At 45.1% G+C, this 10,905-nt stretch overlaps 1 protein-coding gene across 2 annotated transcripts; it reads left to right on the forward strand.

Annotated features, from left to right (window-relative positions):
* The first annotated feature begins 567 nt into the window (after positions 1-567).
* LOC130541691 (putative uncharacterized protein C7orf71) lies at positions 568-10,623 on the forward strand. 2 transcript variants are annotated; one of them, XR_008955775.2, is made up of 4 exons: positions 568-633; positions 1,192-2,046; positions 3,395-3,459; positions 8,826-10,623. XR_008955775.2 is itself a non-coding variant. In XM_057302833.2 (4 exons), the coding sequence occupies exons 2-4, from the start codon at positions 1,847-1,849 to the stop codon at positions 9,064-9,066; spliced, it is 510 nt and encodes a 169-aa protein (XP_057158816.1). In that variant the 5' UTR covers positions 568-633; positions 1,192-1,846; the 3' UTR covers positions 9,067-10,623. The 2 variants fall into 2 exon arrangements, 1 of the variants encoding a protein (XP_057158816.1); XM_057302833.2 differs by having other exon boundaries at positions 3,391-3,459.
* Positions 10,624-10,905: the final 282 nt, after the last annotated feature.

Genomic DNA, 10,905 nt, shown 5'->3' on the forward strand with positions numbered 1-10,905 from the left:
AGTAAAGGAGAGACCATGGAACCGTTACCCAGTGGAGGAGAAGAAGGAGAAATACAGCTAAATGCAATTTAGGATCTTAGATTAGATCCTGAGCAGAAAAAAAGGACATTAGAGGAAAAAAATTGTGAGTTTCAGATAGGACTGTAGTTCAGTTAGTTACATTGTACCGATGTTAATTTCCAGTTCTTAATAGTTGTACTATGGTTATATAAGATGGTGATATCAGGGGAAATGATAGAAGAGATATAAGGAAAGTATATATTACTTTTGCCACTTTTCTGTAAGTCTAAAATTAGTTCAAAACAAAAATTTCTTTAAAAAAATCCTATGTCCTTTCTTTTAACATTAGATGAGATATGTTGATTGAACTAAATAAAAAAGGACCAAGCATGGCTTTGTTTTCGAGTTATTTATGTATGCAGATTTCAGCCTTCTGGGTGAGCTTTCCTGCCACTGAGTATCACGGATTGTTCCAACACTCACTTTCATCATTTCCTTCACGAGGAAAGAGGCCCACGAAGGTTAAATGACTTATATGAGGTCACAAAGTCACTTGGAGACAAAATCAGCAGTAGGATCTCGGTTTCCAGCCCAGTGCAATTTCTGCTCTATCCCGCTGACCTCATTGTTGAGGTAGGTGGTAATGTAAAGGGAAGAGCTACCCCTTATGGGATGTTTCTTTCTCTCAGCCTTTAGAGGATCAGGTTTATTTGCTGGTGGTAAACTGACAGCCCAACTACTTGATAGAAACCCTACGTTGATGTCAGAATGCTGGACACCGCAAAGCTCTGGGAAGCATCTTATAACAACGGCTCAACCATTTCTTCTTCAAATGTACTGCTTAATCACATAAGTTCCTGATACGGTTTGGCTGTGTCCCCACTCAAATCTCATGTTGAATTGCAGTTCCCATTATCCCTATGTGTCCTGGGAGGGACCCGGAGGGAGGTAGTTGAATCATGGGGGCGGTTACCCTCATGCTGTTCTCGTGATAGCAAGTGAGTTCTCACGAGATCTGATGGTTTTACAGAGGCTTTCCCCTCCTTCCCTCTGCACTTCTCGCTGCTGCCACGTCGCAAAGGAAGTGTTTTCTTCTCCTTCCGCCATGATTATAAGTTTCCTGAGGCCTCCCCAGCCCTGCGGAATTGTGAGTCAATTAAATCTTTGTCTTTATAAATTACCCAATCGTAGGTATGTCCTTATAGCAGTGTGAGAACCGACTAATACAGTTCCTTAGGAAGCCCCTGCTGGGTATGGATGGGGAGTGAAGCAAGGTGGGCCCAGAAGCTGCCACTGGCTGAGAGACCATGAAGAAAGTGTATGGAATCTCCACCACCACCAGAGGAAGAGAGCTTGGCAGGAAAGTTACTTCCATGAATGGATGAGTTGAAGTGAACAGCGTCTTGGGCAAAACTGAAGGGTAGTTAGTCAGGTTTGTCTCTGGCGGGCTTTCAGCTCCACTCCCTGCATCCCATTCCCACATCGTGATGGTCCCCTCATAGGCCCAGGGCTACCACCTTTCCTTGGAGCATAGGTGGGGATCCTCCAGCCAGGGTCCTTCCTTCACGGGGAGTCAGAGCCCTCTGCTCCGGAATTGCCCTGCCCCAGGTCGGCCATCTATCAAAAGCCCCACTATCCCCTAAAGACCCACCCTCAAGCAGCAGATGTGCAGCAAGAGAGCCGCAAATGTCATTCCTGTGACCCCGAAGCAGTCTAGTGTGTTACCTCTCTCAGGGCTGCTATGGGCTGAATTGCTTTTCCCCAAAATTTCTATGCTGCTTCCCTAACCCCCAGCGCCTCAGAATCTAACTCTGGATAGGACCTGTGAATAAGTGATTAAGTTAAAATGGGGTCCTGTGGATGGGCCCTAACCCAATCTGACTGGTGTCCTTTTAAGAAGAGGAAGAGACACCAGAGATGTGCACACTCAGAGACAAGGCACATGAGGACACAGAGACAAGGCGGCTACCTGCAAGCCAGGGAGAGGGGCCTCGGGGAAGCCAACCCTGCCTACGCCTTGATCTTGGACTTCCAGCCTCCACAACTGTAAGACAATAAATGCCTGTTGTTTAAGGCCCTGGTCCGTGGTATTTTGTTATGGCAGCCCTAGCAAATGGATACAGGGGTATTTGAAATGTAATTGAGAGAGTTCCTAGGAAATGGAATCACTGCCTTGATTCAGAGAAATTAATGGAGGAGTTGGCAGTGTCGTGACACATGGTGGGAAAGGTGTTTGAGGGCCACTGCTCCTCAGGTCACACTGTGGAGGTGGTGGCCTGCTCTGCCTGTGCGAGCCAGGGCTGGCTGACACAAACACACATGTGCACATACACCCCCCCCACACACACACCACAAACACAGACACACACAGACATAAGCACACACCCACACACACCCACCACAAACAGACACATATGCACATCATACACAAACACAGACACACACAGACCACACATGTCATACAGACACACCACATGCACATATCATACACAAACACACACACCTACCACACATGCTTCATACACAAGCACACACACACCCGCCACACATACGTACACACATATATACACACCACACAAACACATACACACATATACAGACACTACACACATACACATACACACATATACACACACCACACACATATACACACACCACAAATACACACCACACACAAGTATACACCACACACATACATATCACACACACAACACATACATATCACACATATGCACCCACCACACACATCGCACAACATACACACACATAGAAGCATATTCACACCCCACACACACCACACACATACACACCACATTGCATGCATATACACACACACCACACTCATACACCACACACACATACATATTCACATACACACACACACACACGTGTGTGTTTGCGCTTGGAGTGAGTCCTTGGCGTCGTGAGGCATGCTTCCCGAGACCTTCATTAATTCCCCAAATCGCAATAGTAACAGTGGAAACATGGCTTTTGAGGGCCGTCTACAGACCCATCCACAGCAGGGACACGGGCTGCCCAGCGGCCTGCCGGCACCACAGGTCACATGCACGTAGTGCTCTGCACGCCATAGCTTGTTTCAACCTCCCAGAGTGTTAGGAAGGCATTGTTTTCCACTTTAAAAAAGGACCCATGCTGTGACATTTGAGGTCACCCCAAATAGTCAAGGCCACCACAAATGCTACATCTACAAGTTCCATGTATGCAATGTACATTAGATATATTTTCTGTTCCCGGTCCTGTCATCTCCCCACTCTCCTGGGCTGGTTAAGATAGCTGCCTCCTGCCCCTCTCTCACTGCTCCGCACTGTCCCATCCAGTACCCAGTTGTTCCCTAAGTACTGTTGATTCTCATTTGTGTTGTTTCCACAGCCAGAATCTGAGTGAAATGGGTATAAATCATGAGCTAGGATACAGTTCAATTATTCCTATGATGAAAAGGTAAGTTATTTTCTGGAGAGTTTTTCATGTAGATACTATTAAGGAGAAGAAATATCTCAAACATGTTTTTTCATGAAATTTTAGGAAATTCATGAACCCAGGTGAGTTCATTCTAGGTGCACAAACTCCAGATTAGGAACCCCTGGTATCCTGTGCTTTATAAAAATTATTTTTAATTGTGGTAAAATACACATAACATCAAGTTTACCATCTTAACCATTGTTAAGTACAGTCAGCAGCATTAGGTACATTCACATTGTTGTGCAACCATCACCACCATCCATCCCCAGAACACTTCTAACATGAAAAACTGAAACTCCATCCCCATTAAACAACTCCCCATTCCTCCCTCCCACAGCCCCTGCCAATCACTAGTCTACTTTCTGTCTTCATGAATTTAACTACTGCAGGATGTCGTGTACATGAAGTCATGCAGTATTTGTCCTTTTGTGAGTGGCTTATTTCACTTAGTATAATGTCTTCAAGGTCATCCATGGTGTAGCATGGGTTCAAATTCCCTCCTTCTGAAGGCTGAATCATATTCCATTGTAGGTACAGTCAGCCTCTGGATATCTGTGGGTTCTGTATCCATGGATTCAACCAAATGCAGATCAAGAATATTAAAAAGGCCGGGCACGGTGGCTCACGCCTGTAAACCCAGCACTTTGGAAGGCTGAGGCGAGTGGATCACTTGAGGTCAGGAGACTAGCCTGGTCAACATGGTGAAACCCCATCTCTACTAAAAATACAAAAATTAGCCAGTCGTGGTGGTGCACACCTGTACTTCCACCTACTCGGGAGGCTGAGGCAGGAGAATTGCTTGAATCCGGCAGGCAGAGGTTGCAGTGAGCTGAGATTGTGCCACTGCACTCCAGCCTGGGTGACACAGCAAGACTCTGTCTCAAAAAAAAAAAAAATATATATATATATAAAATATATATATATTTACATATATATACACACATATAAATTGCATCTGTGCTGAACACGTGCAGACTTTTTTCTTATTATTCCCTAAACAATACCATATAACAATTGTTTACATAGCATTTACATTGTATGAGGCATTATAAGTAATATAGAAATGATTTAAAGTATTTGGGAGGATGTACATAGGTTACATGCAAATGGTACATTTCATATCCACAGATTTTGGTGTCTGTGGGAATTCTTGGAACCAATTCCCTGTGGGTACCGAGGAGCACCTGTACATGTCACATGTTGCGTATTCATTCATCGGTGGGTGGACACTGCAAGCAGTCTCCATCCCTTGCCTATTGTGAATAACGCTGGTATGGACATGTGCTATCCTGCTTTTATATTTACAAACTCTTCACTAAATTATCAGATTCTCACAATGACTTTGTGAAGTACGTATCATGATTACTTTCTCATTTTTCAGATGAGGACACTGTGACTTTATATGGCCATGTTTCCATTGTTAATATTGCAATTTGGGGAATTAATGAAGGGTTTGGGGAGCATGCCTCATAATGCCAGGGATTCACTCCAAGTGTGGGCACACATAAGTGTGTATACGTATGTGTATGTGTGTGCACGGTATATGTGTGTATGTGAGTGCAATGTGTGATGTGTATGTGAGTGTATGTCTGTGTGTGTGTGTGCATGTTGTGTGTGTGGTGGATGTGTGCGGTGGATGATGCGTGTGTGGTGTGTGTGTGATGCATATGTGTGTGTGGTGTGTGAGTGTATATGTGTGGTGTGTGTGTGTATATGAATGTGCATGATGTGTGTGTGCATGTGATGTGTGTTTTGTGTGTGGTGTGTGCAGTGTGTGATGTGTGAGTGTATGTGTGTGCTGTGTGTATGTGTGGTGTGTGTGATGTGTGAGTGTGTGATGTGTGTGAATGTGGGTTGTATGCATGTGTGTGATGTGTATGAGTGTATGTGTATATATACTGTGTGTATATATAGCTAGGTATAGACATAGGTATAGAAATATTAATAGAGTACATAGTTTTGTCCATGGTTCCTGGCCCATAACTCCCATAGCCCTTTTGTTATCATGTTGGGTGCTTTAGGCCTCAGAGAACAGAACCCTTCTCTCTGACCTTCTCCTGCCCTCCTTTTTCTCCCCAAGGCAGGAATATTCCCTCACCTTTCTTTCTTGGAGCTGACCCTAAAGAAAATTTCTGACCTACCTTGCCTGACCGTAGGTCTTAAGACCCCCATTTCAGAAGGGGTCCCGCCCCATCCCTGGGGAAGGAAAGCCACACAGACAGGCCAAGAAGGATCTGGACAGACAGGCCCTGCTGGGTTCCCCACTCCGTCTGTTACTGCTGGATGGTACCCTTTGTATCCAATCACCTTTCCACATGGTTGTCCGTGCCTCCATCATGCCTGTCCAGTGATGTCTCCGTAAAGGCCAAACAGGATGGGAGAGGATGAGCTTCGGGATGGCTGAGCATGTGGAGATGTGGAGGGTGGCGCACCAGGGAGGGCTGGGAGCTCTGCGCCCCTCACGTGCCTTCTCCTATGCGTCTTCACCTGTATCTTTCCTACTGTTCTATATGATAAACCGGTCGATATAAGTGTCTCCCTGAGTTCCATGAGCCACTCTAGCAAATTAATCAAACCCAAGGAGGGGATCATGGGATCCCCAACTTATGGCCGGTCAGTCAGAAGCACAGGTGAGAACCTGGGGCCTGGGGATCAGCACCGGGAGTGAGGTGAGTCTTGTGGGACTGAGCCCTCGGTCTCAGTGGGGTCTTCTGTGGTCTACAGGTGTGTCGCGCCAGAACTGATTTGGAGGCCCCTCAGCTGGTGTCTGCTGCAGAACTGATTGCTTGTTGGTGGGGAGAAATCTCCACGTTTGGTCGAGAAGTCTTCTGTGTGGATCGTTGTGGTGTGAGGGAAGAGGAAAAATCATTGTGTTTTTTCCTACTCAGACACAGAAGCTCAAAGTTCACAGTTACTGTATGATCAAGCAGGGTTTGAATGCAGGTTTTCCCAAATCAAGAGTACTTGAATTTCAGCTCCGTTGGTTAAACACGGGGACCACACATGTCCTTCAGTTGTTTTTGATGGGGAAAGGAGTACTGTTTAGAAGAGTCTCCTCCCCAGGACTTCACTGAATAATGGAAGGTGGGGATGACACCCTTGGTTTCCAGAATAATCTGAAATATTCTCAGGGGTCCTGAGTGAATACAACGCTAATCCCCACGAAATCTTTCCATTCTGGGTGCTCCTAAGGCCTGGGGTAAGAAGGTAAGGAGGGGATGCATCCCCCAAGCTCACAATGATGGGGAGGCACAGAATCCCATGTCTGTCCCCTTAGACAGCCTCCTTCCCCTAGAGAAAAGGGGGCTTGATGCCCACAGAACCCAGGCTGGATGGGAGGTGGGGGTGTGAAGAGGCAGCCTGGGCACTAATTCCTGGGAGAACTGGTACCCACAACTGCTCTACTAAGCCTCGCCTGCAAGAAGAGCTGTCCCTGAGCCCTGTTGAAAGGCTCCAAAACATTAACTGCCTGTAATTTTGACATGTCAGATATTTAATAAGGAACAAATTAGCACTTGGGTCTCTTTTTTTCTGAGACAATCCAATTTCTATGCCAGGCACCAACTTCTATATTTCAAAATGCATTTTTGAAGGTTAATTAGAGAAGCAGCAGAGATAGTGTTTTCCAAGAGGGATTTTTCTAGTTCCTTCCAGGTCTATGGATGGCAGAAAAAAATAACTTTCAGACACTGTAAATTGACTGCGTGAAGCTGTGAGAATAAACCCATCTCATTAGTCATTGTGTCAATTATAGTATCTAAGGAACAATTTTGTAGCAATAGCATATTTATTTGATGTTTCGAAAGCTACCTGGACCCACTGTTAGGAGGTATTGGCTCTTAATGCTCCGAGTATCTCTTTAACAAAATGGCACTCCATAAAAATTTAGTGTGTTCCTACTGTAATTAAATGGCCCTAGTCATTTTTGCATTTATGATATAAACTATAATGGCTGTAAAATCCCGCAATTAACTTTCCTTGTGCCAACATTTCATACTTGAGAAATTCTCATTACAAATTTCATTACTGATTCACTTATCTGTAATTTGTCCTATGTAACCTAAAGAATATTAACAAATTTAGAGTCACTTTTGCTCTATTAAAAACGAAATATAAAAGTCTTTCACCTAGTGAGTCAATCATGATACTTCAAAAGACCCCCAGAATGGGTCAAGTGTGATGGTGAGGACGGGAAGGAAAAGAGAGAGCACATTTGATTGGAAAGAGCGAAGTGGATGTGGGGGAAAGTAAGCAGGTGTCATTGAGCAGGCACAGACACACTTGAGTGAGACCCAGGGGAAAGTGAACTGAACACTGGAGAAATGACTGGGTAAGTAAATGAAGGGCCGGGGTTTCCTATCCAGGGGCCCGGAGCGCTTACCACTTCTGCTTTGGTTCTCCTCTCTGGTGCTTCTTTCTCTCTGGGGTCAGGGCTGGCTGGTGTGAAGCCTGCCGCAATGTAACCCACCCTTCTGCCAGGTTGCTTTGGCAGGAATTCTGTCCAAGAAACTTCGCTGCTACCAATGGCAGTGGCAAGACGGAAGAGGAATTCATCTGAGAAGGTCCCCACCTAAGGGATACGTGTATTTCGATTTTCCATCTCCCCAGGCACGGTTGTCTTGAGAGGAAATTTGGAGAAACTTTCCTCCTCCTTTAAGCCTCCTCTTCCCGCACTTTTAAGGCAGAAACGAAAATACATCCACATTTAAGTGAAGTGAAAGTTGACTGACCTAGTGTCAAGAGCCCTGAATTCTCATCCTCGTGCTGTAATGATCTTGCTGGTGACTGTGGCAAGTTTTGTGACCTGTCTGGGCCCAATGGCCAGACTAGGAAAGGGAGGAGTTTCACTAGGATGACAGCTGAGACCCTATGTTCTTCCAAGAACAGTTCATTTTCTGGTAGAGAAAGCCAAGAGCTTCTCTTTACCCAACACATGGGTGGTGCGGGGTGCCCTGCCAGCCACCAGGTACAGCACAATGATCTCCACGAGCAGCAGCCTGCGTAAATATTTTCCCCAATAACATCTATTTCAGCACTTCCTTGCCTTCCATAACTGCATTTATTTTATTCTAATTTGTAATTAACTTTTACAAAATTAAGTTGGAGATGGAAAATTACTGTCCCGACATAAATAACCCTGCTGCTGGATGTGACAGTGTTAACGCAATCAACAGGATGATTCATAAACAAAGAAATGTTGTCATACTTATTACTTCTGTGCGCTCCATCTTTTATAGAATATTACAGTGTGAATTGAAATTTTATATGATTTAATAAGCCTCAAAAAGATACTATGGCCAAGTAACCACATAACTGTAACAAATCGTCCTCCTCCCTCATTACAGAGCTTTCTCCGCATGCGGGACTCTCGGCCTCATTATGAGTGGCATCTTTGACAATCCAGGGCCCATTAAAAACACCTTGAAGAAAGCATTCACCATGCTGTGGAGCTTCACAGTCTATACCAGGCTGGAATCCTTGAGGGTGGCATTATCAAATGAGGAAATGGTTCCTTTCATTTTTCATCTGAAGACTCAGACAGCAAACATGTTATCTGGCCCTATAAGCACCCCGATGCTTCTGTGAAACCCAAGCAAGTTCTGCATCACCACGACAGCCGCGGATGTCAAATCATCAAAACAGCAGCAGAGGAAGGGGTTTATTCCTCCTCCAAATCTTCAGCTGGTTTTATAGGGTTACCAGTTTAAAGTTTGTTTGTTTTCAGAGCATCAGACCTCCCATTTGTAGCTGATAGCCATTTTTCAAAGGTTTCTGGCTCACCCAGGAATTCATTAGGGTGGACGAGAAAAGAACAGTGGATAGAATAGACCAGCAGGGCAATCTAAGCCCCATTCCCTGTCTCTTTACATTGGTTCTTGGTCCCCGTGACTCATCCAAACTCCCTTATATTCCTATCTGGAATGCGAAAGCTGGAAATATAAGTGCTCTGTAATCACAGGCAGTGGTTTTCTTGGAGTCTGGTGTGATTTCTGTAGCTTGCAGCAGCAATATGTGGGACACACTTGCACTGAAGAATTTAATGACTTGTTTTACTGCTGCCTGCCATCAATATTTATCTATATTAACTGAAGAAAGGCATTACTCGAAATGGCATTTCATACCTCTGAGCATTATACAGTAATTCTAAAGTCATACGTTGTACCAAATTCTCTGGGCAAACACAGAGATACAGTATGAATGGAAAGAATCCAAGTTGAAGTTTTCAAAACTTGAATTGTCTGCAGTAATCTGGAAAACCAAAGTCAAAATGACTCGAATTGCTATGGCTGGGAATGACTGGATGAAAAGCAATGGAAACAATCGTTTCTCGGCTTGGTTTTTCTTGAATTAGCAGGAGCACATTTCAAGTATATTTAATAGAAAAGAAAAACTGGGCCAGGCGCGGTGGCTCATGCCTGTAATCCCAGCACTTTAAGAAGCCGAGGTGGATGGATCACCTGAAGTCAGGAGTTCAAGACCAGCCTGGCCAACATGGTGAAACCCCATCTCTACTAAAAAAACCAAAAATTAGTCGGGTGTGGTAGCAGGTGCCTGTAATGCCAGTTACTCAGGAGGCTGAGGCAGGAAAATCGCTTGAACCCGATAGGCCGAGGTTGCAGTGAGCCGAGATCGTGCCACTGCAACTCCAGCCTGGGTGACAAGAGCAAAACTCTGTCTCAAAAAAAAAAAAAGAAAGAAAGAAAGAAAGAAAGAAAAGCTGACCAGGTGTTAAGACAATGCAGATGCATGTCATGCTTCTTTCTGCACTCAGGCAAGGAAGGCTGAATTAACCTTTCCATTTCCCCTCACCTGCCTCTGCTGGTTAGTTTTTTCTCTCTCAGTTTCCCATTGCCAGAGAGCCCTTCTCTGACCATATTTGATCACATTTCTTGGCTTGCATTTCTTCAGTGGACTTATCTGAAGGAATCTTTTCTGTTACATGCTGGTGTGTGCACTTGTCATTTGCCTCCCCCACCCTCAGTGAGGAAGCTCCCTGAGGGCAGAAACAAGCCTGGGTTCCTCATGTCCTGCATGGAGCACAGGCCTGGTATGTGGTGGGGGCCACTTAACATCCGAAGAATGAATTATTATCCACACTGGGAGAACATGAGCTTGAAGCATAGCAGGCCTTTCTAGTGTCTATACAGACCACAGACCACATCGTTTTGAGCAAACAGCTTTAAAAGGATCATCTGAATATCTTATGCACGAGCTTTACTCAAAGACCAGTGTTTTTAGGGGTGAAAGAACCTGGGAGATCAGTTGCACCAACCCTTAACCTTACAGAGGAGGAAACTTAGTCTCACGGGGATCAAGAGGCTGGCCCAAGGTCGTTCTGTGCTGTGCAGTAGCAGAAGTACCCCCGGAACTAGGGCTACTGGCAGTCTGATGGCTCAGGGCACCTTCTCATACCCTGGATTCTGT

This window comes from Pan paniscus, chromosome 6 (assembly GCF_029289425.2).
Source record: "Pan paniscus chromosome 6, NHGRI_mPanPan1-v2.0_pri, whole genome shotgun sequence".
NCBI lineage: Eukaryota > Metazoa > Chordata > Mammalia > Primates > Hominidae > Pan > Pan paniscus.